At 38.3% G+C, this 27,347-nt stretch overlaps 1 protein-coding gene across 1 annotated transcript in view; it reads right to left on the bottom strand.

Moving 5' to 3' along the window:
* roraa (RAR-related orphan receptor A, paralog a) overlaps positions 1–27,347 on the bottom strand; it is a 298,753-nt gene that overhangs the window by 78,920 nt on the left and 192,486 nt on the right. Inside the window, exon 2 of the mRNA XM_077211106.1 lies at positions 19,333–19,362. Within this exon, the coding sequence (XP_077067221.1) occupies positions 19,333–19,362 (30 nt within the window). The remainder of the gene's footprint in view (positions 1–19,332; positions 19,363–27,347) is intronic.

Here is a 27,347-nt window from a genome sequence, read left to right on the forward strand (position 1 = left end):
CGTGGCCTTTGAGGGGGAAGTTAACGAATGAACTTCATTATTGAGGAGCATACCGGGGAGACCCCCTGGAGCAGGTGATGTATTACCCCGTGTCAAGAAAACATGCAACGCCCTCCCCCAACACACACTACATCCTCAATGCCAAACGATTACATCAAATCTAAAAGAAGGGATAGGTGAACAGAAAGTTTACTTAAGATTGCATGAAACATAAACAGAGGATAAAGGCATTCATACACACACACAAAACTGAAAATAGGGATGTAAACAGAAAGTTTACTTTAGATTTTGTGACGAAAAATAAGAATAATACATGAAATTGGCAGCTGTAAATTATGAAACAATTCTGAAAAAAAGAGATGAGTGAACTTAGAAACCATAAAAACCATAAAATGGTGGTGAGTAAAGACTTACTTTAGGAGGTCATGTGAAAAATAAAAGAATGACGCAAGAAAATGGCAGTTGTACATAACAAAAAAAAAAAGAAAAAAAAGAAGAAAAAAAAGGCTGGCGTACAAATAAACTGAGGACAGGGTTGAGTACATTACATGTTTACTTAAGATGCCACATTAAAAAAAAAGTGTAACACAAGAAAATGACAGCTGTACATAAAAATACAAAATAAATAAACAAATAAATCAATAAAAAACACAAAAACAATTTTGAAAGTAGAAAGGAGTAAAAAAATTAAGTAATGCAAAAAGATCAACACTATATAATAAAAACAAATAAAATTAAAAAAGAGATGAGTAAACAGTCAAATAAAAAATTTGCAGTACTGCATATAATGTGCTGTACATAATGAAAAAAATGAAAGAAAGAAAAACCTCTGTAAGAAGAGGACTTGAAATGGGCTGTAAAAAAGATAGAAAGAAAAAAGCAACGCGAGAAACCGGCAGCTGGGAAAACAAGGCCAAAAAAAAAAGAAAGTGAGTAAATGTTAATATTACTTGAGATAACAGTTACATATAAAAATAAGATATTTAAATAGGAATTTAGGGAAAAACAAAAAAACTTAATTTGCATATACATGTTGTTGTTGTTGTTGTTGTTGCTTACTTATCTGATGTATGAAAGTACTTTCCAAGCTATAAGGTCAAATTGGTTTTCAACCACAGCCGTGACAGGCAATAACTCTTCTCGATAATTTTAAAGTCGGAGGTGCGTCACTTTACCACATTGCTCTACCATAGAGGAGCAGATCGCAGAGAACCTCCACCTCTCAGAGCACAAATTCACCTCATTTATTAGGATTTACATTGTCCTGCAACTTTCCCTCCAACTAAAACACCATTATATTCCCACAAGATACCGTAGCAGTGGGAGAGGCTTTTCTCCTCGAGATTAAGGGAGTTCTTGAGGCTACGATACTCCTTGAATTTGGCCCTTTCGGTAGGCCCAAAACAACAGTCTTTTTCTTTCTCCCCGTCCATTTTTAAGCTTCTGGTCAGAGGGCTCTCAGCTTTTCTCTTTACTGTTGACTTATGAGTTAGCCAGGGATGTTTGGGAGCTATTTATCACGGGCCTGGCTCATCCTGCACCCTCACACATTAGTAATGTTCTCCACCGAGGAGTAGGCCTGTCACAGCTCTCTTCCCCCGAAACCTTTGAACAAGGTAGGTCAAGGCGAGGCCTCGTGCATGCCCCACTTTTAGTCTTTCACGGCACCTTTAAATTCGCCCAGGCCCGGTGCGGGCAGAGATGTCCTAGAGGCATCGTGAGTACTGAGTGATGCTCTTGCGACTTGAAACGGAAGAAGAGACAGATCTTTTCTTCAATATTGTGACGTATAACGTTTTCAATAAGCGGATTATTGAAAAAAGAAAAAATGCAGGGCGGGACTTGCTTCAATCTATCGACTGTTGTTTGGATGTTGAGATGTGGGTGTGGCTATCAAAAGTGGAGGCAGATGAAAGAGAGCTAGAAGGGGTAGGGTTTAACCGAACTAAACGATTGGAGAAGTCCTGCATACATCACCAGAAAGAAGTCTGTCATTTTTACAGGAAGGTTCAGTAATGACATTTTGGTTAAACATTACTAGGTCAAAAAATGGTCAAAAACTTTACAATAAGGTTTACTTCGGTTTACTTAATGGATTAGCTAACAATGAGAAATATTTTTTTTGTATAGTATTATTAATCTTTGTTAATGGTAGTGTATACAATTGTAAATACAATTTCAGCACCAGTTTTGTATTTTTGATTCTTCAGTTAATACAATTACAACTGTTCACTGTTAGTTAAGGTTAGCGCAGATCCATTAAATAGTATAAATGGTCCAAGTTTGACTATTAACTAGTTGCTTAGTAGCATGCATATTACCAGGATATTGGCTGTTTATTAGTATTTAGCACATATTAATGTCTTATTCTACGTGACAATTTTTTCATCCATTAATCCTTCCCAATACCAAAACTTAACAACTACCTTACTAACTATTAATATGCAGTAATTAAGAGTTTATTGAGGTAAAAGTTAATGGTTAGTTAAAAGTGAGAATTAGACCTGACTATATTAACTAAACAACTTTTTATTTTAATAATGAATTAGTAAAAATTGTGAAATTAACATTACCTAAGGTTAATAAAGGTGACACTATTTTGATAGTCCACTTTAGACTAACTATAAGTAACTTTGAAACTACATTTGAGTATTAGTAGACTCTCTGCTTGATTTTGATGGTTCAACAGACATTCTACTGTACTGACTATAAGTAACTTTGCAAGTAAGTTATTATACTAACCCTAACCTAATAGTCAGCAAATACTCTAATAAGAGTTAGTGTTTTATTTAGTAAACTAATGTTAACAAATGAAACCATCTTGTAAAGTGTTAACAAACATCATATATAAAATGATACAATGCACGATGGATTTTTTTTTAATAATAAAATCAATAGCATGCATTTAGAAAAAAGATAGGGTGGATTTTCATTTCATGCTGACATTCAAGCAATGCATTTCATTACGCGCATTACCTGGGAATCGAACTTGAAATCTTGCCGCTTCTAGCAATGCTCTACCAATAGAGCTACAGGAACTGAAAAGACATCTCCTATAATAAGCAAACAAAGCGGCAAACGCATTGGAGGAATTAAAAAAATATCCCCCAACCTTAAGACCACTTCTTATGTCTCTTCCTGTTTTCAGATTTGTCATTTTATTTTCTGTTTGGACGACAAATGCTGTTTGAAACCAAAACACAGGATTAAGGGATAAAGTTGCTGTGCGTCGACCTTGATTCAGTAATCCAGTACATTATTGGGTAAATGTACATTTGTCTCAAGAACACAACTCCTAGAGGAGTGTAATCTCTCTCCGATACGACAGCTTCTTAACGCAACCCAAAATGTGATGAGCGCTTCTTTCTGCAAATCAATCTAACTTAAAATTCCTCCTGAGCTATTTGTAATCTGCAAGACTAAGGAATGTAATATTAAAGGCCCTGTTCACCTAAAAATGAAACATTAATTTCTTGCCTTCTGTGAAACACAAAAGGAGATGTTTAGCAGAACGTCCTGGCTGCTCTTTTCCATACAATGAAAGTAAACAGGCGGTGTTAAGCTCCAAAAATCACACAAAACGCAACATAATAACAGTCTGAATTACGTGTACTTATATTTCAAGTTTTCTGAATTCATGCTGAATGATTTTGTGTGAAAAACCGACCAAAATGTCTTTAAAAGCATGTAGATGAGATTTGAAAGCTACAGTGGAGCGGAAGATGATATAATTTTCTATTTTGTCCCTTTAATATACCTTCAAAACAATAATTACTATTAATTTTCGAGAAGCATTCACTTTAAAGGGTTCTTGAGTTTTATGTCAAAAATCTGTATTGTTTTTCTGTGTTCGTCTGCAGTGTATATGGCAGGATGCAACCGATTTGAATTATGCAAGCAAAAATTAAAGAGGCGAGTTCTTTAATGACCATGTGGTGAAAAATGAAGTTGATCTTTGGAGCGAGTCCACCACATCATTAAGGAGTCTGCCACTTAATCAGAATGGATACAAAGCCGGCAAGGTGCTAAGTGCGCAGGTGGAGTCGCACTGACAACCGCTGATACATTAAAACGCTGTGAGAAAGAGGGAAGATGGTACAGGTAGAGGAGAAAAAAAGACCTGAAAAGGACAAAACAGCGAGACGTATGGCCAATGTTTTCCTTCCTCTGTATTTTTGGCTCACCCAAAAATTTACATTCTGTCGTCATTGCATACCCGTTTGACTTGCTTTCTTCTATGAAACACACAGATTGATTAATTTGTTGGTCATTACTTTCCATGCAATCCCAAATAATGATATCTGTATCTTTCAATCCTCAAAAAGGATGTATAAAAACCATAAAAGTGCTCCATATAACTTATGTGCTTTATTTCGAGTACTCGGATGTCATGATAGCTTTGTTTTTGGTGAACTATCCATTTAACACAACTTTAATGAGGACCAAAAGATAAACACAGCTAAAATCTCTCAGATACAGCTTCTGCAGTCTGTTCTTCTGCAGTTATGAAGTGGTTTCCCAATGGTTTCTAAAGTATCTATAATTTGAAAGACTGATGTCTTTGAAAATCCCAGTCTTTTGCATGGTTTATTCAACAAAATTACAAGTTAATAATTTAGAAACAGAAGTTTTACAGGATAATAATAGTTCTCATTATTCCAGAGTGCATAATTTTCTCTGCACTTGTACAGTTATTGCCATTGTAACTCACATAATAAAGATGGTTTGTGAAGAGGCATAATTCTTAAGGTTCAGCATAGTATCCTTATTTCCACAGTTACTCAACTGAAGATTATGTATTTCTATAGTTTGGGATTGTATAATTTTTAAAGAAGTTACTGAAAGTCTCTTATGTTCACCAAGACGGAAGACAAAAAAAACAAACATCTCTTATAATTATCAATATTGAAAACAGTTGTGCTGCTTCATGTTTTTGTGAAAACCGTAATACTTTTTTCAGGATTCCTTGATGAATAGAAAGTTCAAAAGAACAGCATTTATATGATACCGAACTCTTTTGTAACATTATACATATCTTTACTGTCTCTTTTGATCAATTGAATGCATTCTTGCTGAATAAAAAGATTGTTTCCAATATAAATCAAATATTGTTCAGAATAAGCTGCCATGTGGACCAGGTCTTACACCATTTAGTCAAAGCTCTGGCTGTGGGAAACTGGGTGTGTGTCTTCTGTGTATGTGTGCATGAATGTGTCTGCTTGCAAGCACCAGACCGTAGAGGAAGCTAATGATGGCACAAGGACATTTCATCAGCACCATCTTAAACATCAGCAGTCAGCCTCCATCAGTGGCGTTCATATCTGCCGGAGCCAGATGACCTCCGTTTCTGTCCTGCCCCATGAATCAAAGCCCCCATTTCATGCTGACATGCTGCACTTGTCGGCCACTGGACGGCTGCGCGAGACAGAAAAGTGATGAGACATGGAGAAAGTGGGGAGTGACAGATAACCTGCTTTAGCTTGTACAAGGCCAAACCCACTTCACCGAATGGCAAGGCAGGTGCACTATGGTGCCGCCCAAATGCCCACGTGCCTGTCCACTGTCACTTGCTGCGGTCTGCAAAGTTGTAATCCACCTTAGCAGATGGAGCTCTGTATACAATCCACAACAACAAACAAGCATTGTGTGCATGACACATGTCACTCGCCGTTGTTTTTCTAGGTTGACATCTCTTCACAACAAGGTATTTCAGGTTCAGAGGGACTCACAAAAGGACAGCATGGCTGGAGAAGAGCTGACGAAGCTAAGGACGGCACAAAGCATGCCCATCACAGAGGGGAAGAGACAGATTATGTGACTACAAAGAAACTGAAGGGGGCCCAGTACCCATCCTTGAGTAACCCCTTCTGTAACAACCCCACGCATGACCCCAGCCTGGTCGAAAAAGGACACAAAAGCAACCATCATGCCAAACGTCTCTCATTTAGAGAGCTTCAGCCAAAGAAGGTGATGGAAGAGCAAAAAAAAAAAAAAAGCCTTGCTTCATTTTATACAATTTATGCAAAAAAAAGCCCATTCACTAAGGCCCATTTGCAATTCGGCAAAATGGCCGACCATAATGCTTTTGCTGAAAAATGAGGAGCTGTCATTTTGTGTGGATGGAAGAAAAAGTATCGAGGGGGAGAGAAGAAAAGGATAAAAATCATGCTGTCCTGGTTTACGACAAATAGATGTCTCTATTGATTTCCTTTTTTCTGAAGCGACCCATCCTTCCCTGTTGTGAATATACTGACCTATTTCTGATAAAAATGACAGGCTATTATGGATTAAGGCAAAGTGTCCAAAAAGAAAATATGCTTTCCATGGCACAAACAAATGGAAAAAAAAGATGAAACATAATCTATTGTTAAAATTGGAGAGCGTCAATTTGAATGTGCTGCCTTTTTTTCCGCCGAGTGTCTCTTGTTGTCTGAGGATGGAAAACTTTGGGTTTCTGAGGCATGCTGAGAGCGAAATCGCTTTGTCAGAAAGCGCACTCCTGGGACGCTCCGTCCATTCAAAACAGTCTCTCCTGACGAGCTTGTGTACACTTCATTTACCAAGCACTTACCCAACTGGCGTGAAAAAAAACATACACCGTGGCATGCTGTGACCATCACTTCTCTCGATAGAAGCCATATAACAAATCTCTTCCATATGTCAGTCTTTACAAAAAAAGGTGTTGAAGGTCACACGTCTTGGTGACTTGTTGCTTCTCGATCTCGTGTCACTCTTAAATCCTTTCAATATTTTCCAGCCCATCATCTGGAGCACATAACCAATCTTGACAAAATCATCATATCAATTTTTCCTCAGAGAGGCTGTATGCCAAATCAAGACAAGAAGATTTAATGTATTTCAACAAATAGGCACTCCCATACAACTCTCATTTACGTTTTAGCTCTGCAACAGAAACATGTCAGACCACTGCTGGGATGCATTATTGGCTGTTTACAGCATGATTATGTTTAATAAATCCCTACAGCGTTAGATTATCCATAGGCGGCTCTCATCCAAGTTCCAGCAAACGACCTCTCTACAGTGACAACTTATAAATAATGATTCATGAAATGCCATGAAACATAGAAGATGTTTGAAATCCATGTTTGATTAATCATTTGATTGGGTACTTTTTATCAAATATTTGTTTAAAGTATGATTTTAAACATTGCAGCAACACATTATGTGTTTAAGTGTTACCAAACTGCATGACACTTTGATTTTTTGAAAGGATGAAAATATCATTGTGATTAAAGGAACAGTTAATTACTTTTAAAGGGGGGAAATATAATGGTAACATGGTTGACACACAACCTGGGGTCCCAACCCTTGCTGCAACGTTCAAAAATGCAAACATCTGTGAGAGAGAAAAGCAGACATATTGATACATTTCACATTTGATGTTAAAGAACATAAGATCATTTGAGGAGCAACAATCTCCGGGAAAACACAAAGAAATTTAAAAAACAAAACAGGGCTCGACAGTAAGGGCTGCACGAAGGCCCGGTTTAGTTGAAGGAATTGACAAAAAGTTTATCATGCATTTGCACGTGCTTTACTAATTTAAACAATAAAGCATTTTTAAAAATATTTCAGCACAAGACACGAAAGAGAGCTAAATTCGGGATGGTTTAGTGTGTGCACACATTTAATGCGCGCACACAGAAAGTGGACTCTCTGACAGCGTGTGAGTGCTTAATTGTCATGCTTGAAAAGACAAATACACACAAAAATATATCAAACTGCCCGCTTTGGCGAGTATTCTTTTAAACAGTCGGTTATGTCTTTAGTGAAAGTAAACAGTTGGGAGAAAATTAGATGTGGATCACTTGATCCGTGCATTAGTTCTTAAAGTGACAGTAGCCTAATCCTGCTGCTGTCTGAGTCCTTAAATTTAATTCAAACAACAAAAAACAAAGAGAAAATAACTCACTGCTCTTGAGTAACTTTAGGATCTATACAATGAAGACTGCAATGTTTTTTTGTTTTTTTACATTTGATCACTTTATTCAATTTCTGTAGGTAGTATTTCTTACCTGAATACTACTGTTAGACCTAACTCACAAACTTAAAGCAATATTTATTTAATTTCAATATTTGTTCTATTGTACTTATTTGTTCTTATTTTTGTTTCTTATTTACTGATGAGATTATAGTTGACTAAATTTGTAGTAGATTTAGTCTACTAAATTCTTATGCTTTTTAGTTGACTTAAACTAGACTAAAACTAAAACAAATCAGATGACTAAAATATGACTAAAACTAAATCAAAATTTGCCTTCAAAATTAACACTGTGAATGAATGAATGAATGAATGGGTTTTATTAGCAAATCGAATTTTTTTTTGGAAATGTCTTAGTAATTAGTCTATACTACATGTGTGCGCATGTAGAATACAATTTTATTTGTATATTTGCTAATACACGAAAGAGAAACTGAAAAATAGAAAAAAAACAACAACGTGTGGATATGCCAAAATCCATATGATAAAAGAAAAAGACTTTAAAATGTTTTTAAATGAAAAAACTTTAAGATGTTTAAAAAATGTAAAAGTAAAAGTTGGCATCAACTATTCATTGTAAGTCATTTTTATAAATGCGAAGGACACAAGAGGAACCCGTGTTGTAGAATGACCCATTAATATTTTGGCGAGGTCGGCCATAATGTCTTAATCGTTTGATTGAGATTAGCATGGCTGCCTCTTTGTTACTCTCTCAGTGCTGGACGAGGCGGTAAACAAATGAACTGGCAAGGGTGAGGCCATGCTTCTCAATAAACACTGACACAGCCTGTCCTCGCTATGGAGACAGATAAGCCTTCTCTACAGCTCGCTCACTCAAATTCTCCCTCCTTTTTTCCAGACTCCATTCCAATCAATCTGTCTTTCCATCGCTTTCTTTCTCTCTCTCTCGCCTTTCTTCACGTTTCCCACTTTCTTTCTCTCATTGGATCAATGTCTCTGCGTCCCTGTGGTCACGACTAACCTGTACGGGACTCAGACGGGCTCCACCACTACAGCTGTCGCTCTCTCTGTGCCGCCCTAAACAAGCAAATACTTCATTTGCTCAATACCTGTCATCCATGACTAACAGCATCATGGCAGAACAATGCGTTAGGAGAGAATAATTCTCGATAGAATAACAAACCATGGCGTAAAATCGAGCCCATTTATCTTCTGTGCTTCATACCCGAAGCTTCTGACAACTTCAGAATATCACATAAATCTAGGCAGATTTCCATGTGCATGCCAGTAGATTGCATGTTTATTATTCGGTATTTGCCGGGAAATAAGACACACATATATTTGAAGACCCCAAGTGTTCAATAAATGAAGTTGTGTGGCTTTTAGTCCATGCGTTATCTATGTGGTAATATACTCCTGAAAGTTGATAAAAATTAACTTTCAGTACATTTATTTAAAATCTACAGCCTGTTATCACTGTAAAGCTGCTTTGAAACCATCTGTATTGTAAAAAGCGCTATATAAATAAAGGTGACTTGACATGACTTTTTTCCTATAGAAAAATGCATTAAAAACAGCGATGACTTATCCTGCTCTCATGGGCGTGGCCAAACCTTTCTCCAATCAAATAACCTCTAGAAAGTCCTTTTCACAGTACCACCTGCCTCTAACTAGCAATAACAAGTAGCAAATTATGGTTCATAATTTCGCTTTAGTGGACCTTCAATATCAGGTTGATTTCACAGTGTAAACAATGTGTCTCTGCAGTTTTTTAAAAACATTGTCGTGTATTCAAATATCCCGACCTGCTTAGCATAGCAACACTGGCTCAGCCAATGACATGAGTTTGGGGCAAGACTATTTGTTTGTTCAACCAGCGCAGACAAGGGGAGTGTTTAGGAAACCTGTTTAAAAACGATAATTATTGCAATTGCATATTTTGATGCAAATGGCACAGAAAAGACACAATTTCAGGTTTAAACCTGAAGTAGCCAGACATGCGAACATGCAGTTTAGCTGCAAAAGAGCTCCCATCTGAGTAACAGAATGCTAGATCCATGGACTTAATCATTTTGCTGATCTGTTTTTTTTTGTTTGTTTGTTTTTTCTCAAGGTGCAACGACTTGGCGAGACAGACGTTTTCTATGGCCAGGGATCCGCCCTGTGATATGAGAGCTGACACACACACACACACACACACACACACACACACACACACACACACACACACACACACACACACACACACACACACACACACACACACACACACACACACACACACACACACACCTACAGGCAAACATACTCAAATAAAAGATTAAATCCTAGTCTACTGCCTGCAATCACCTAGTGCATCTTATCAACATGTCGCGTCCTAGACAGGTTACAACAACGCCAACTCATCTCACTAGAGCCAAGACTGGACTCTACTGCAGTCGAAATATGAATCACGTTTTACCAGTGCGTAATTATATGAATGTGGGAATAATTAGCAATGTCAAGTCACTGGCTGGTAACAATTTTCAGAAGTTTATTACTACCGCTGTTACAAACATGAATCACACCTCAAAATATGCGCTTGAGGAGAGGTGATCTATTACTTCTCTACGCAGCCAGATTTACAATATTCAATTAACACAATAAAACAAGTGAAAAAAAAAAATCTGTTGACCGACACTAAAAGAACCAGAATATCAAAAACTTGAGGGTGGAATCTTGTTACTTGGACAGTAACGAACCACCTAGTAAAATCCTAGAAACTACACTAAAATAACTAAAATTTTTAGTTTAGTCAACTTGAAATGTGAAATTGTACTAAGTGACAACTTGGATATTTGATTCGACTAAACTTAAAATGTTAAGTCAGAACAAACACTTAATTCAAGTTAAAACAACATTTATTTTACAGTGTACCCATAAAAACCCAAGAAACTGCATAGCCACATTTGAAAAACGCCATCTTAGCAAACCACAGAGTTCCCCACAGGAAAACACTCATATTTTCTTCTACATATTTAATCAAGTTATTTCCTGTCTGAAAAGCTTGAACAAAATAACTCGCCTTGAAAACAAGTACTTTTGTACTAAAAGTCCTATTGAACTTTTATAGGACAATATTTTATTTCTGTCATTTATTTAAATTCCTTGGAACACCCTGTTCTTAACAGGAGACATCTAAGTACTTAATTCCTGTCTGGTGTTGTGTTTTTCCTCTCAAAGAGCTATTAAACAGCACTGTTTATCTAGGAAAAGAGTCTGTTGCCAGAACGAACCACATGGCCTCGCAGTAGCACTATATAAAAAGGCAGGCCATAAAAATGTCAAGTTCAAACGTAAAGAAAACCATACTTGAAACTGTGCAGTAAAACAGACCCTGTGGGGAAAGTTTCACAGTCAGTGTTTATGCCACATTCTCAAATGACTTGAGAGTGTCAATTCCAGACATACAAATGACGACTCAAAGAACAGCCTTTTCAGAGATGTGAAACTTTACAATTTGAAATTTGTGAAATTTGCACTTCTCACTTACCCTGCATCTTTTTCTGTTTTAAAAGTACAACTTTTTATACATTATTTTGCCCTTTAATTAAAAGGAAATGAAATGAGGGATGGACTTGAACTTGTTTGCTAACTGCTAACCCAGGTAGAAGGTGACGTTCCCGCGACCATGGGTAACGTTTCCTAAAAGTTCTCTAAAGGTGACGAAAATTCCGAACCTTTACAGAACATTAGGCACGTTCCTGAAACGTCCTCTTTTTTTAATGAAAGTGCTGCAGTTCAACGTTCCTTAAATGACTTTAGGGGGACGTTCCGTAATGGTAATCTTATGGTCACATAACAACGTTACAAAGAAGACGTAATCAAAACGTTCTCATATGGGTCTAAGTTGGTCATATTATAACGTTCCTTATAGGACTTTAGGGGGACGTTCCGTAATGGTAATCTTATGGTCACATAACAACGTTACAAAGAGGACGTAATCAAAACATTCTCATATGGGTCTAAGTTGGTCCTATTATAACGTTCCTTAAATTACTTTAGGGATACGTTCCGTAATGGTAATCTTATGGTCACATAACAACGTTACAAAGAAGACGTAATCAAAACGTTCTCATATGGGTCTAAGTTGGTCCTATTATAACGTTCCTTAAATTACTTTAGGGGGACGTTCCGTAATGGTAATCTTATGGTCACATAACAACGTTACAAAGAAGACGTAATCAAAACGTTCTCATATGGGTCTAAGTTGGTCATATTATAACGTTCCTTATAGGACTTTAGGGGGACGTTCCGTAATGGTAATCTTATGGTCACATAACAACGTTACAAAGAGCACGTAATCAAAACGTTCTCATATGGGTCTAAGTTGGTCCTATTATAACGTTCCTTAAATTACTTTAGGGGGACGTTCCATAATGGTAATCTTATGGTCACATAACAACGTTACAAAGAAGACGTAATCAAAACGTTCTCATATGGGTCTAAGTTGGTCATATTATAACGTTCCTTATAGGACTTTAGGGGGACGTTCCGTAATGGTAATCTTATGGTCACATAACAACGTTACAAAGAAGACGTAATCAAAACGTTCTCATATGGGTCTAAGTTGGTCCTATTATAACGTTCCTTAAATTACTTTAGGGGGACGTTCCGTAATGGTAATCTTATGGTCACATAACAACGTTACAAAGAAGACGTAATCAAAACGTTCTCATATGGGTCTAAGTTGGTCATATTATAACGTTCCTTATAGGACTTTAGGGGGACGTTCCGTAATGGTAATCTTATGGTCACATAACAACGTTACAAAGAGCACGTAATCAAAACGTTCTCATATGGGTCTAAGTTGGTCCTATTATAACGTTCCTTAAATTACTTTAGGGGGACGTTCCATAATGGTAATCTTATGGTCACATAACAACGTTACAAAGAAGACGTAATCAAAACGTTCTCATATGGGTCTAAGTTGGTCATATTATAACGTTCCTTATAGGACTTTAGGGGGACGTTCCGTAATGGTAATCTTATGGTCACATAACAACTTTACAAAGAGGACGTAATCAAAACGTTCTCATATGGGTCTAAGTTGGTCCTATTATAACGTTCCTTATAGGACTTTAGGGGGACATTCCGTAATGGTAATCTTATGGTCACATAACAACGTTACAAAGAGCACGTAATCAAAACGTTCTCATATGGGTCTAAGTTGGTCCTATTATAACGTTCCTTAAATTACTTTAGGGATACTTTCCGTAATGGTAAACTTATGGTCTCATAACAACGTTACAAAGAGTTTATCTGGTTTGTCTGCGGGCTGGACCCTTCTCGGAAGGACACCTGACGGCGGTCTTTTTCCTGTTTTCTTCACCGACAGCGAGCCAGAAAAAGCCAATGTGATTATCATGTAAAGTTATTTTAATGAACCATTCTCGCGTAGATGGTCAGGCTATATTGGCTTTTTTTTTTGATAAACAAGCTAACGTAAGCGCTAGGCCTATTCCAATTTGCTTATTTTAACTCTTGTTTACATAGCCTGCAGGGTCTCCTCACGAAATCTAAGCGCCATAAAGTTCAATGCGAGGGTCTTTAGAATATGTTTGTATTATTTTTGTCCCTTTTCTTTTATTGTAATTTTTTCCTATTATTTGGTAAAGGCTACACCACTTTTATATGGGAAAAAAAGTTGTGGTGATCGCACTATTTGGCTCGTTGATGTAAAACAGTCTTTTACAATTGTTATTATAAAATCAAGAATGCAAACGTTTTAAGCTCAGCAACAATGGCAGCAAAATGTACACAGTATATAAAAAAAAATCTCCTGTCACACACACAGAGCCTGCAGATCAAGTTGAAGCGGAGAAGCATCAGCTTCTTATTCTTTAAATATAACAGAAGACCTTAATAGGACAAAATAATTATATTCTAAGTTGGTTCCTAAAAGTTCTGCAGGACGTTCTCAGAATGTTTTGGAAACATTGGATTTCTGAATTAAATATGGTCTTCTAAACGTCCCCAGAACGTCCTGAATGTTCCCTGAAGGTCCTCCAAATAACGTCCCCAAACCCTTTAAAGATCTCCACATCGTGACTGTCTGGGAACGTTGTGGGAACATTACTGTAACGATCACCAGCTGGAGTGCCCTCGAGAGCCACCAGAGGGGGCTCCACAATAGACTACGATCACTTCCTCACAAACTACATTTCCCATAACTCACTGCCCGGATTCATCAGCACTCATTTCATTCACCTGTGTCTTATCACCTTGTTTCTCTCACACCATAAATACCTGGTTTTCACATTCACTCGGTGCAAAGTATTGCTTTCCCAGTGAACTATTCTGAGTGTTTGTACCCTGTGTTTGTTTACCTGTTACAACTTTATCTGGACCTTACCTCTCGTTGTCTGCTGCCTGCCTTACTCTCTGCCTGGACTCTGTATTCTGATTGTTTCGCCGCCTGCCCCGACCATTTGCCTCTTCTTGAACTCTGATTGTGTGTATTCTGCTCTGCTTATATCGCTGGTATTAGACCCTTGCCTGTCTGACCCTGTTATTTAATAAAGCCTGCAAATGGATCTCTCCTCGTCTGCTGCATCATTACAATTACCAAGCGACGTTCCTGACACCAGCGGGACGTTCTCAGAATGTTTTGGAAACATTGGATTTCTGAATTAAATATTGTCCTCTAAACGTTCCCAGAACATCCTGAATGTTCCCTGAAGGTCCTCCAAATAACGACCCCAAACCCTTTAAAGAAGTCCACATCGTGTCTGTCTGGGAACGTTGGGGGAACGTTACCAGGCGACGTCCTTGACACCAGCGGGGACGTTCTCAGAATGTTTTGGAAACATTGGATTTCTGAATTAAATATTGTCCTCTAAACGTTCCCAGAACATCCTGAATGTTCCCTGAAGGTCCTCCAAATAACGTCCCCAAACCCTTTAAAGAACTCCACATCGTGTCTGTCTGGGAACGTTGTGGGAACGTTACCGGGCGAAGTTCTTGACACCAGCGGCGACGTTCTCAGAATGTTCTGGGAACATTGGATTTCTGAATTAAATATTGTCCTCTAAACGTTCCCAGAACATCCTGAATGTTCCCTGAAGGTCCTCCAAATAACGTCCCCAAACCCTGAAAATCTGGGAACGTTGTGTTGGCCAGGCTGATTAATCAATGATTTTCCACAACACTTCAGTCGATAATGAGTCATGTGACAATTTTTTTTCAATTTGCCAATTAATAGTTGAAAATATTTTTGTTTTCAGTTTCGAAAGTTTGTAAGTAGTTTTGAAAGTTTATTTATTTATTTATTTATTTATGCTTGAGCAAAATTGTGTAACAATGCTCATTCGTCATGATTAAGCTGTATTATTTATATTTGTCCATTATATTGGCCACCGATTAAAAAAAAATATATATACAACCAATTATTCTATGTACTTGTTTGAAGTGAAATTCAACCTGAATGTTCGTTTTTCCAACTTTGAATGTTTGTTTATACAGTATGTTGGCTTTGTCTCAGTGGCACTTCGGAATAACATTGGGTTGGTCAGAGAGGCGGCCGGTGGGTCGTAAAGAGGAGAACTGAAGTATCTGTTCTCTTCGAGAAAGTGGTCAGGCTTATTAAGGACTGAACGTGCAGCCAGGGGAGGCCGAGAGGGAGCGGGAAAGTGCCTGCTAGCCAACAGCTGCCCTGTAATTTATATTGATGAGGGGACCGGTGGGCTGCTTCCACGGTTTTGATCATTCAGGCAAGAGTGGAGAGATGAGGCTGATGAGTCTGTGTGATGTGTGTGTGGGAAGATGAGAGTTTTGCAAAGAGTGTGTGTGGTTGAGACTGCAGGGTTACTGCTGCTGCGGGTTGTTGTTTTCTGCAAGTCAAAACAGGTAAGAAGAATACTATTTTTATAGAAACATTAATGCCAATTGTTGTTATGAACACAATCAAAATACAAAAAATTACATATAAAAAAACAAAACAAAGATTAAAACAACCAAAATTGTCAAACCTTTTTGTAGATATGAAAAACTGTAGAAATTAAAGTAAATTTACATGTGAAATAATTTAATATGATATGGTTAAATGTTTTTACTCACATTACACCATAAAGACTGAAATACACTACCCAACTTAAATTGTGAAGAGATTTTGAAACACTAGACCTCATACATTTGCCTACTGAGAAAAACTGGGCATCATACACTACTAAATAACAACAGACTTTCAATACGTTCCGAACACAACAATCTCATGCAGAAAAATGTGCCTCGCTGCTAGGAATGACACATGACAAATGAAAACAACATGTTTTCTAAAAAAGGCCCAACACATGTTTGATATCATCTGACTATATAAAATCATAGTCTGAAGCTAAAAGGTCTGTGGCCATCATATACTATGCAATGTTTTTGTGAAATCTGGCAATCCAAATCATCTTTAGATTGACTTTTGGAAACTAGTGTTGACTCCACCAGAATGCAAATCGGGGCAAAAATCTGGGCAAGAAATGTGTGATGTATTCCAGCATTAAGCCTCCAAATGAAAGGAAATACATAACAGAAACTCTAAGGTGCTGTTTATACGAGACCATTTTCAAAAAAAAAAAAAAACGTTTTGATGCTTTTCGGCCGTTCATTTACACGACAGCGCAGTTTTGGGGGCCTGAAACTGCAAACTTTTGAAAACAATTGTTTTTTGAAAACAATATCGTTACGTCTCCATGTAAACGACAAAAATGTGAATTTGTGAAAACGGTGACGTCATGCACCTGCGCATTACGTGTAAAGTCCATAGGCATGTCGTGTTTCTTTACAAAGTGACATCGCCAGTTACTGGCCTGGAATGAATAATATGGCGTTTTTAGTCGTTTTCGTGGAAAAGGGATATTTTTGACAACGTTGTTGTGTGTACACGAACGCAAAGGAAAACACTTTTCGCTTTTTTAGTACATCGTTGTCGTGCAAACGTAGCCTAAAAACAATAGCATATTTCTAATTAGCATATTTATGCTGGTTTTATTTGTTGTTAGGCTAGTTTGGTTTAGTTTCAATTGGTCGTTGGGCTGTCTTTGTCTCACAGACATGGCAACCCTGCATTGGGGGAAATGTGTGTAAATGTAATGTTTAGTTGTTATAGCCTTGGGTGTGTGTGTTTGCATGTGCATATGAGCATGGGTATGAGCACATTCCAGTTCAGTTGCTTCTATGAATGCATTATGGCTGCATATGCAGTCTATTCGATTGTAAAACGCACATTTGCACAACCCCCAACCAACACACACAATCCTGTGAATTCTCTATCCAACTATCCAACATCTCAGCTGATCCCCTCAGTAAAGTCAGCATGAACGACATTTTAGTTTATCCAATATTTGCACATTTTCACATTTGGCACATGGCACTTTTTCATGTGTAACAGGAAATTAAATTATATTGTTTTCATTACAAAGTAAAATAGGTTAATTTAGCTAGTTTAGACCAATATTTTTTTTTCATGTATCAATGAGGTTGCTAGGGCATTGCTAGGTGGTTGCTAGGGTGTCCTGGGATGTTCCTTATTACTACTGAAAGCAATTAGGGTCAAGTTTGCTTTCATAACTAAAACCGGCCAATTCCTTATGAATTATGATGAGCGATACACATGCTAACTACTTTCATAACTAGCAAGACCCTTTCTCAGCCCATTATGTATTTTTTAACCCTTTCTTTGTCAAACAGTGCTCTTTGACCCTTGCCACCAGCCTTAACATGTCAAATTCACACTTCATTCTCTTCTTCTTTCTCTCTAACGGCCTCTCTCGCTCTCTCTTACACGCGTCATTAGCATTTCTTTCATTGAGATTAAATAGTGAAGTCCAGTCCGTGGCTTTGAACCCTCTAACTTGAAACGTTCTTTGATTTCACTTCCTTCTGTTAAGGAGAAGTGATCAGCACAGTAATTAAGATAGCAGTAGGGCCCTGGAAGAAATGATGAAAGATCCACCTTTGTGCTGGATGAATGGAGAAGACAGCTACAACTGGATATTTCTACAGCCTTTCAACAAGTCAAGTGAATGTAGACAGATGAAAGGATGGAAGTATTGTTATATAAAATGACAAGATGAGCTTTCATTAGCTAGATTTACAGCTGACTAGAATGCAAAACAAATACAATCTCTCATAAATTGGTCAATGCTAACTAGCTAGCAGAGCTAATGACACTAATAGCTTAACTACTGTTTTCAGTAGTGAATCTAGGTCAAATGTTTTCAAAATAGTGTTGATTTTCCAGTAACAAAAACTTGAAAAGTAGCAGTTGGTGTGACAAAATGCGACATTATTGTAATAATGACTAATTGAACTATTTTAAATTATGAGTAGCTTCACAAGCTACAGTTTTAAAGTAGCTTCCCCAGCACAAAAGAAATGTATTAAAAAATTCAGCTTTTAACATCTCTTCAGAAGCTCAGGTGTGAAATTGAACCGAACTGCAACCTCAACAAAACTTGCAACGAAGATCAAGTCACTGATATACTTAATCTAATGCACCGAGTCCCAAAAGGTCACGTATGCAACCTGTCAGATATTCTACAGTCTTTCCTCCAGAGCTGATCCATATCTCTCTCAGACATACATCAAAAGTACCGTCTTTAACCTCATTGCGAAGGTCACGCACAAAACGCATCCTTGTTTTCAAATAGCAAGCAGAGCAGATAATATAGCACCTTCTCCTTCAGAAAAAAATCACAGGATTCCTATGAGGGATTCAGATTTCTTAAATGAATAATAGCAGACAAGCTTTTTTTTGTATACAGTGAAAATATAACTGAGAAATAGCCTTAGAAACATCACCAATATTGCTGACCACACACACACCTACACACACACAACGGCGTTTAAACACACTTATACACGCACACACTTATACACACACTTATTCACACTTATACACACACACACGTACACACACACAACGGCGTTTAAACACACTTATACACGCACACACTTATACACACACTTATTCACACTTATACACACACACACACACACACACACACACACACACACACACACACACACACACACACACACACACACACACACACACACACACACACACAAACACTTATACACACACACACACACACACACACACACACACACACAGAGAGAGAAGAAAAACACAACTAAAAAAATATATATTTATATAGTCTTCAAAAATGCAATAAAAAGAGTAAACTTAGCAATAATATTAAAATTAAGTATTAAAATAAAACGTCACATTAAAATTTCACATTAAAATCAGAGATTTCTTTTCTCTACACCGTCACATTAAAATAATTTAATTAAAATTCATAAAAATTTAAATAAAAGAAAAAATAATTACTTACAAGTGTGTGTCTTCTTTGTTACTGAAATACCTGCAAAAGATAGATAAAAAAAATATTACTTTTTTTGCATTATTTCAAATAAACAGTGTGCAAACATACAGTTGTGTACAGCTGAAAGCTATGTAAATTACAGAGAAAGCTGACAGCATATTGGAACGGAGATGCTGTAAGCCGTGACATTGCTCGAGAGCCAAAAGCTAGCTTTGACTGTGTTAATGCTTCTCAGCACTGCCACAGGCTGTGTCTAAGCAAGGTCAGGCAGGTCAGTATGTTGCCGTCACACGGACCAGGCAGTTGCCTTGCTGTCACAGTTGACCTCCACGCAATGGAAATTAACAGGAAATCACATACAGAATGCTAAACAGATCTGTGAATATGTTCATGTCTGTTGGTGTAGCCCAGAAGCACCGGGTGCATCTTTATGTCTGACCTTATAAAGCATGACTAATGCCACAGAGGCACGGACGGATGTGTGTGCATGTTGCTGAAACAGAGGGTCCCATGTGGACCGAGCGTGCTCATGCTCTATGGGCTACAGCAGACTAATAGATCCCACTTGTCATGCGGAAGCAATGGCTAATTTTTCTACAGCTTGCATTTGAAACTCAAGGGACATCGAGCTGACATGATTCAGTAATTCCACAAAATAAAAAGAACTCTGGCCGCCGATAACGATGCTTCAGATGTTTTTTTTTTGAGGGAAGGGGGAATACAAGTCAAAGACGGTAAAGCAAATGAGCAGGCACACGTGCACACAGATGCACCTGAGGACATGCCAGCAAAAACACAGAAAGGACCCAGAAGCGAAACTTGAGGCACTCCTGTAAAGCTTCACAGATCAACAATGCTATCGCTGGAAGCACATTGTCCAACAACAACATTACACAAAGAAACAAACAAGCAATATTCCTCTTGTAACTTACACCGGCAATCAAATCACAAAGCACTCAGCATGGGGGTAAATGGCAATTACCAAAATATGACATCAAGCTGTGGCCAATAGTAACATTGTGCTAAACACAAAGGTCTCATGAGCATTGTGCTAAACACAAAGGTCTCAGGAGCAAGTGTAACTGAAAATATTAAAGGCATAATTTACCACTTCAATCCTTCAATACTCATCCTCATATTGTTCCAACCCCATTAATTGTAACAGCACGGAAAAAAGTGACCAGTATTTATTCAAAATTGTATCTTTTGTGATCCACATACAGGTTTGGAACGATATGAGGGTGAGTAAATGATTTTTTTTTTTTAGAGAACTATCCCTTTAAGGAAACATTTCTAGTCTACGTCACGGCGCTAGCTGGAGGCAAAACAGAGGGAAAACTGCAGGCGGCCAATACAAACCAGCACAGATTCGGCTACATAATAAGGAGCTTAAATTGTTATTATTATTATTAAATGTCATCTTGTTGTGTTGTTGAGTGCTAGAATCAATGAAAAAGAATATGCTGTATCTGGAATTTTTATTTCTAGAAAATATTCACATCGTTAAAATTGCACCGTAATGTCACTCTTTACATTGTCGTCTTCTTGGTGCTGGCTAGGCAGAACTGCGGATCGTACCACACAAGTCTTGTACATGACCATTCAGCACATAGTTATAGTCATCTAAAGATTTATATGCCCTCAGTTTCTCTATTGGGTAAGTGTAGAAGTCAGGCCACTCAAACGGAGGTAGCCTAGCGTTAACGTTAATCCTGTCAGATCGTCCATCATCCAGCGTGTAACGGCTATGGGTCGGCCAATCTGGTTCCGTCCGTTAAAATTAACTTTTGCAAATAACAATCGCGGTCCTGGACAGTGAGTGACCTTGCACATAAAGATAAAATCGGATTTTCTCCAGTCATTGTTAAAAAACAAGCTAACAAAACTTGCATACTAACGTTAGGGAAGCGGCCAGAGGGATCGTTCTGCAACCACCTAAGCTCCGCCCACAAAAAATGTAACCATGTTTACCAACTGAAAAGGGGTCTATAGTATTTTTGGTTAGTTTGGTTTAGAGGATTCATAACATTAAATCTTTTAAGAGTGGACGACAGGTTTCAGTAATTTGAAAATAGCTAAACTAGACTATGTATTTTCAAGTTCAAAGCAACATGCCTGTAAAATTCAACATGAAACGGCATTCAAAAATGAATAGTCTTTACATATCCTTAAGGCAACACACTCCCAAAATATCTTCTTTTGTACTCCACAAAAGTGATAATTATAAAGGTTTTAGAACAGCTGCATTACTTACAACAGGAGCCTAAAATAATGCCTAAAATAGCCATTTAACGCCTTAAAAATATATAGTACAGCTTAGGTGATATTAAGCCTTTCAGAGATAACTTTGGGAACATATATTCTATCACCATGCATTCTGTCATGGTGCATGAAACAAAAACAGGGTGTGCGCTGTAGTTATCAGATTCCTCATGAACTTTGCTTAGAAGACAGTGAGGACACCGTCAGTCTTTGATCCAACTTCTGTCACTATCACTCATTCTTGCCCTGTCCTCCCTCTCTATCTTTCCCTCTCTCTCTCTCTCCATGCGATTCCCATCCTTATTCTGTAGAACTATCAGCTATCTGTCTCTGATCCTTCCCAAGCCACAACAGCTATTCTGTCAATGTCACTTACAGATATGAAAACCAATCTTAACACAAAAAAATGTACTTGCTCGGAAATCATTACTGTCAAAAAGAGGACGCTAGGCTTGGTCAGAAAAATGGCCTGTTGCTAGGAGAGGGAGGGGAGGGGTGGGGAGAGAGCCCACTTCCTCCTCTAGGTGTCATTGGGAGGGCTATGATTGGAGGGTGCAAGGGGAAGGGGCCAGGGAACCAATGGGTGAACAGAGTTTGGAGCTGGAGGGGGTCTGGGTCTAGGCCCTGACACCAGTGAAGCCTGCCAGGTTATGTCTACTCCACTGGAAGATGGGGTGATGGGTCGGTTTGGAGGTGAATCCATCCTTGACAGATGGAAAAAGCTTGTCCGGCCTTCTTCAAAGGACGGTATCATGATTGCGGTCACAAAGTGCTGTGAGGACATGTATACAAAAGATATGATGGATAGACAGGTATATAGATTGATATAGAACATTGTTATGATAAAAAGAGAACGACAGAACGATAGAAAGAGAACAATAGAGCGATATAAAGATAGATAGAATGTTAGAAGGATGGATGGATGGATAGATAGAATGATATAGAACATTTTTTTGATAAAAGGAGAACAACAGAACGATAGAAAGAGAACAATAAAGCGATATAAAGATAGATAGAATGTTAGAAGGATGGATGTATGGATAGATATAATGATATAGAACATTGCTATGATAAAAAGAGAACGACAGAACGATAGAAAGAGAACAATAGAGCGATATATAGATAGATAGAATGTTAGAACGATGGATGGATGGATAGATAGAAAGACAAACAGATAAGAAGAATGGATGTCGGAAATGGTGGATAAAGGGGGAAAAAAACATTGGATAAATGGATGATAAAACAATGACAGATGCAACATGATTTGCCAAAACATATTGTACCATCCTCATAGTACACAAAACAATGGTTTCAGATGTGACACTGGCTCTGACATAAAAAAAAAATATATATATATATATATATATATGTTATCATTTGTGGACATGAAAGGTTAAAGACTTACTCATGATAATTTCCACTGTTTGCATCAGCCAATCAAAAGGTAATCTTTCCGGATGTCTACAGGTAAGTCATACAAAACCGATATAATCTAGAGACATTATTTTGTGTGCATACAGTTATTTATTATTAAACCATTCAAAAAAGACTTATGTAACCCATGTCATTTTTAACTATAAAAACTTCACAATCGTAATATATTACTGTTCATAAAAAAGTTAGGGTATTTCCTGGAAAATAATCTAAGCATGTCCACGGCCATAATTCATTGCTTTCTTCCTCTTGTAGATTCCATATGCCGAGCACACTGATGACTGTTTGAAGTTAACCTTTAGCACATCTGCCACAGAAGGCCAAGCAGTCCACATTCCTTGCCAGGTGAAGCCGTCTGTATTGCAGATGGGAAAAACATGGTGACAATGTCACGCTTGATCTGGGACAGCTTCTCCTGGTGAAACCAGGTCATGCTCATGTTTAATAATAATAAAAAAAAAAAAGGTATCAGACCTGCACAAGGCAGGGTCTTTATTCCTTATCCAAATCCCAGTATAAACCGATAAGAAACATGGTGAATGCAGACTCATATCAGAACATAAAGGATGTGAGCAGGGTCCAAATTAAATTTTTAGACCCGAGATGTGTGAGCAAGAAGCTTCTTTCACCACACAACCAGCGAGACTAAAGAGCACTCTGTCTAGGTCTGTTGGGCAGGCTGTGCATCATAATTCCAGCTTCCTTAGCACCTGACAGCAAATGATTATCATGGATGGTTATTGTCAGCGAGGCCTCTCCGGCAGGGTGCTTGACGCGCTGCGCTAGGGTTCGGCACTCTGTGACATTCAAAGTTAGAGTCTCCTTGACGTAATGGAGCTGTCCCCTCACCGAGCTAATGGGAACGATCCATTTAACCTGTGGCAGAAACACACAGGCGAGGAAGTTCCTAATGCGAGGCCAGTCCCGTGGGGGGCCGCTCAACGTTCTCTCTCCCCCCCCGGCTGCTGCCGGTCAGACTTCTTGATTCATTGACTGCTGCTTCACACTTATCCTCATTCACTGTTCAGTCTATGGAGACCGGCGAGGGAGGAGGACAGTGGCTCTCTCAGCCATACAAGGACAAGGCTGGTATAGACACCTCTGGAAAAGTAACAGCTGAGTAGAGGATGATGACAGAGATAAAGATGGGTGGCTTGCTTCAGGGTTAGTGGACCCCAACGCAATTGTGATATATTGGAAGAATAGAGTCTGGTTTTAGGTAGGCATGCTAGAATTACACAAAATGGCCCTGGACTGAACATAATTTGTATTATAACAATAAAAAAGGACCTTTCTTTTTTGGTAGGCATTTCAAGACAAGAGAAAGTCATTTCAAGACTTTTCTGTCCAAGAACTTGGACTCTTTGACTTTTCTGCAACAACATAATTCTGCAATAAAATCCAAGAGTGGGCTGTCCTTGACAATAAGAATGACATGGGACATCAGGGCTGATAGCCTCATGGGCAGCACTTTAATATGTAGCGTGGTTGTGCTTTGAGTGACTCAAGTTCGAGTCTCGGCTTGGGTACCTTTCCCGATCCTGTCCCTCTTTCTCTCTCCCACTTTGCTTCCTGTCAGTCCTCTACACATTGCTGTGCATATTTTGTATGCCTCCTTTATCTGACTCACTCAGTTCAGTTCATTGAGCTCTTTCCTAACAAGCTGATGACCTGAATCAAGCGTGTTAAATAAAGAAGACATACAAAATGTGCAGAGCGGTCGGTTCCCAGGACTGTTGAGAACCACTGCGCTAAACAATAGGCCACAAACTCAGCTTATTGAACATGGCTGCGGTTCCCAAAAGCATTGTGAGCAAAAGTAGATTGTAGAGACGTAATGGTTTCTATGGTCTGTTTAGGCTTACAGAGCTTTTGGTAAATTCTGCACATAACAGTAAATTCTATTCTAAATGCTAACAGAAAATGCTATAAATTGAGGAGTGGACCCTCAGGTTTGGTGGTTACAAAAGTGGGGTATTGATGGACTAGTGTCTATTAGCATCTTATAGTAAAAGAGCGATTTTTTAATTTTTACAAGCCCTTACAAGTCAAGAAACTAGCCATGGCATAGACAAATACTAAAAGGAAATTGTGACAACCTCAAATCTATTTGGATAGATTTTCATCCACTTCTGTTTGAGGTACAACATCATCAAGTGACAAGATTATGCCCATCCTCCCTCTGACAATAACATTTCATGAATCATTCATCCTGTTATCTAAATTATAGAAAACACTTTGGTTTCACAGCCACGGATGCCTTAAGCTGGTCAGAAAATAAAATTCTTTAGCAGATTATACTGCCTAGCTTAAAAATGTACAGTAAAGTCTTGTTTAAACATACTATGCAATGTATGGAAAGCATTACCTTTCCTACATAATCAAATAGTTATCACACTGTGGTTTACTATGTTTTGTTATTATTATTATTTTTTTTAGATCTTTAGCATTGGGGTTCTATGGAGTGACACTGACTCTGAGGTTAACGTAATTAGAAAGTGAAGATCTTTGGATAACCAATTTTGCAAAACAAGCACTTATCTCAGCTCCACCCATAACCCATAATATGAAAACCAAGAATGCTTTGGCAAGAACTGTGCTATGATCCATCCTCCTCAAGCAGTTTATTATATCCTTCATGTACACTTGCTATTAAATTGTACATACTGTGTATTTTTTTTTATGACAGATCACCTTCTCAATCATAAGTAGAGTTATTTAATCAGAAAAGAGGACGGATGTCATCCAAGTTTTGTTTCGTCAAAGTCATTCTCTTACCCGTTTTGTACTGACACACTTAGCCTTATTATACTTCATAAACTTTCAAATGCAAAATGCAATGATTAAAAAAGCTTGACGATTTTCATCATCTCTCCTCCTAATATTCTAAAACACTTAAGGAACTCCGTAGAGAGGCCTTGCACTCTCCAGGGAGGTTCAAGAGAAAAATGACTTCATCTCCAGGCGCTGTTATTTCTGGTCATTTCTAATTGGTTTTAACTAAAATCAAGCCACCGTGGCTGGCTCCACAGGTTCCCACTGAACAATTCGCCATCTGACATCTCCACAAATAGCAGATTTAAATCCAAATTAGTTTTAGAGGACGTAGAAATTGCATTGTCGTAGTGTCACGTTGAAAAGGAGAACATGACGAGAAACCAAGCAGAAGTTTGTTGTGGAGACAAATCACATAAAATCTGAAGACCACAGTTAACAAGTAGAGGAGCATTTCTGGATCAGTGCTTCTCAACTGGTTTTGCTTCAGGACGAGATTAAGGATTAAACCCAAACCCAGTTGCATTTAATTATTGGCATTTAGCAATGTTTTCCTTGCTGCCCTGATCAGAACAGACATGTCACCACTAAAACCACTGATCTAAAGGTCACAGTCACAGGTCAGTTTAGAATTCATGAAGCTGGACATCCCGAACTTCACTGCATTCTCAAGCTCAGGAGTCTCCAGGTAAGTCCCAAATATTGTCTGGTAGCTTGTGAATAATACATAGCAGCAAAGGGGATTGACGTAGGCCCAGGAAGGGCACATGAACAGCAGGCATGGCTGGCAGGCAGATTGGAGACTCCGACGGAATTTTAATTGTACCGCAGGGAGTCCGGACGATAAGCGCCATTGTTATTGCTAAGATGCAGCACAACAGAAGCTCATTCAGCCGAGTACTTAAACAAACGATGATTACGGTAAATCGTTCCCACTACGCAGCAGAACCATTACGGACCCAGGCGCAGGAGTCGTTAGTGGCGCGCACGTGAGGATAAAGTAATCAGCTGATTGGAAGGAAATACAGATAATACATAGTTATTCCTTAGAATGCTGACTCTACATTTGCACACCATTGCAGACAAGGTCCCTTCGGACATCTCAACCTGGCTATGTTCACACAGTAGCAAAATACGGTTAAAAACATTCACACACAGTTCAGATATAAACCAGAGTGACATCGGTGTTCTATAACCGAACTCACTAAAACTAGAACTCTACAACAACAAACACTAAAACAGATCTCTCAAATCTGGCCCTCTAGGGCCGATTTCCTGCACAGATTAGCTCCAAGCTTGAACAAACTCACATGCCTATAGCTTTCTAGTAATCCTGAATACCATGAATAGCTTTTTCATGTGTGTTTGATTAGGGTCGGAGCAAACTTCTGCAGGAAAGTGGACCTCAAGGGCCAGATGATAAAACCTAAAACTTTCAGGACTCACAATCAAATTTTAAGAGTGAGTTTGATACAGCTGGGTTATGTGAATGTAACAGCAGTGGACAACTAGGCTGTTTCTCAATGTTAAGAATGCAAAGAACTGACTTGTGT

Source organism: Siphateles boraxobius, unplaced genomic scaffold (assembly GCF_051911475.1).
Source record: "Siphateles boraxobius isolate OS27281-9 unplaced genomic scaffold, OSU_SipBor_1 65, whole genome shotgun sequence".
NCBI classification, from domain to species: domain Eukaryota; kingdom Metazoa; phylum Chordata; class Actinopteri; order Cypriniformes; family Leuciscidae; genus Siphateles; species Siphateles boraxobius.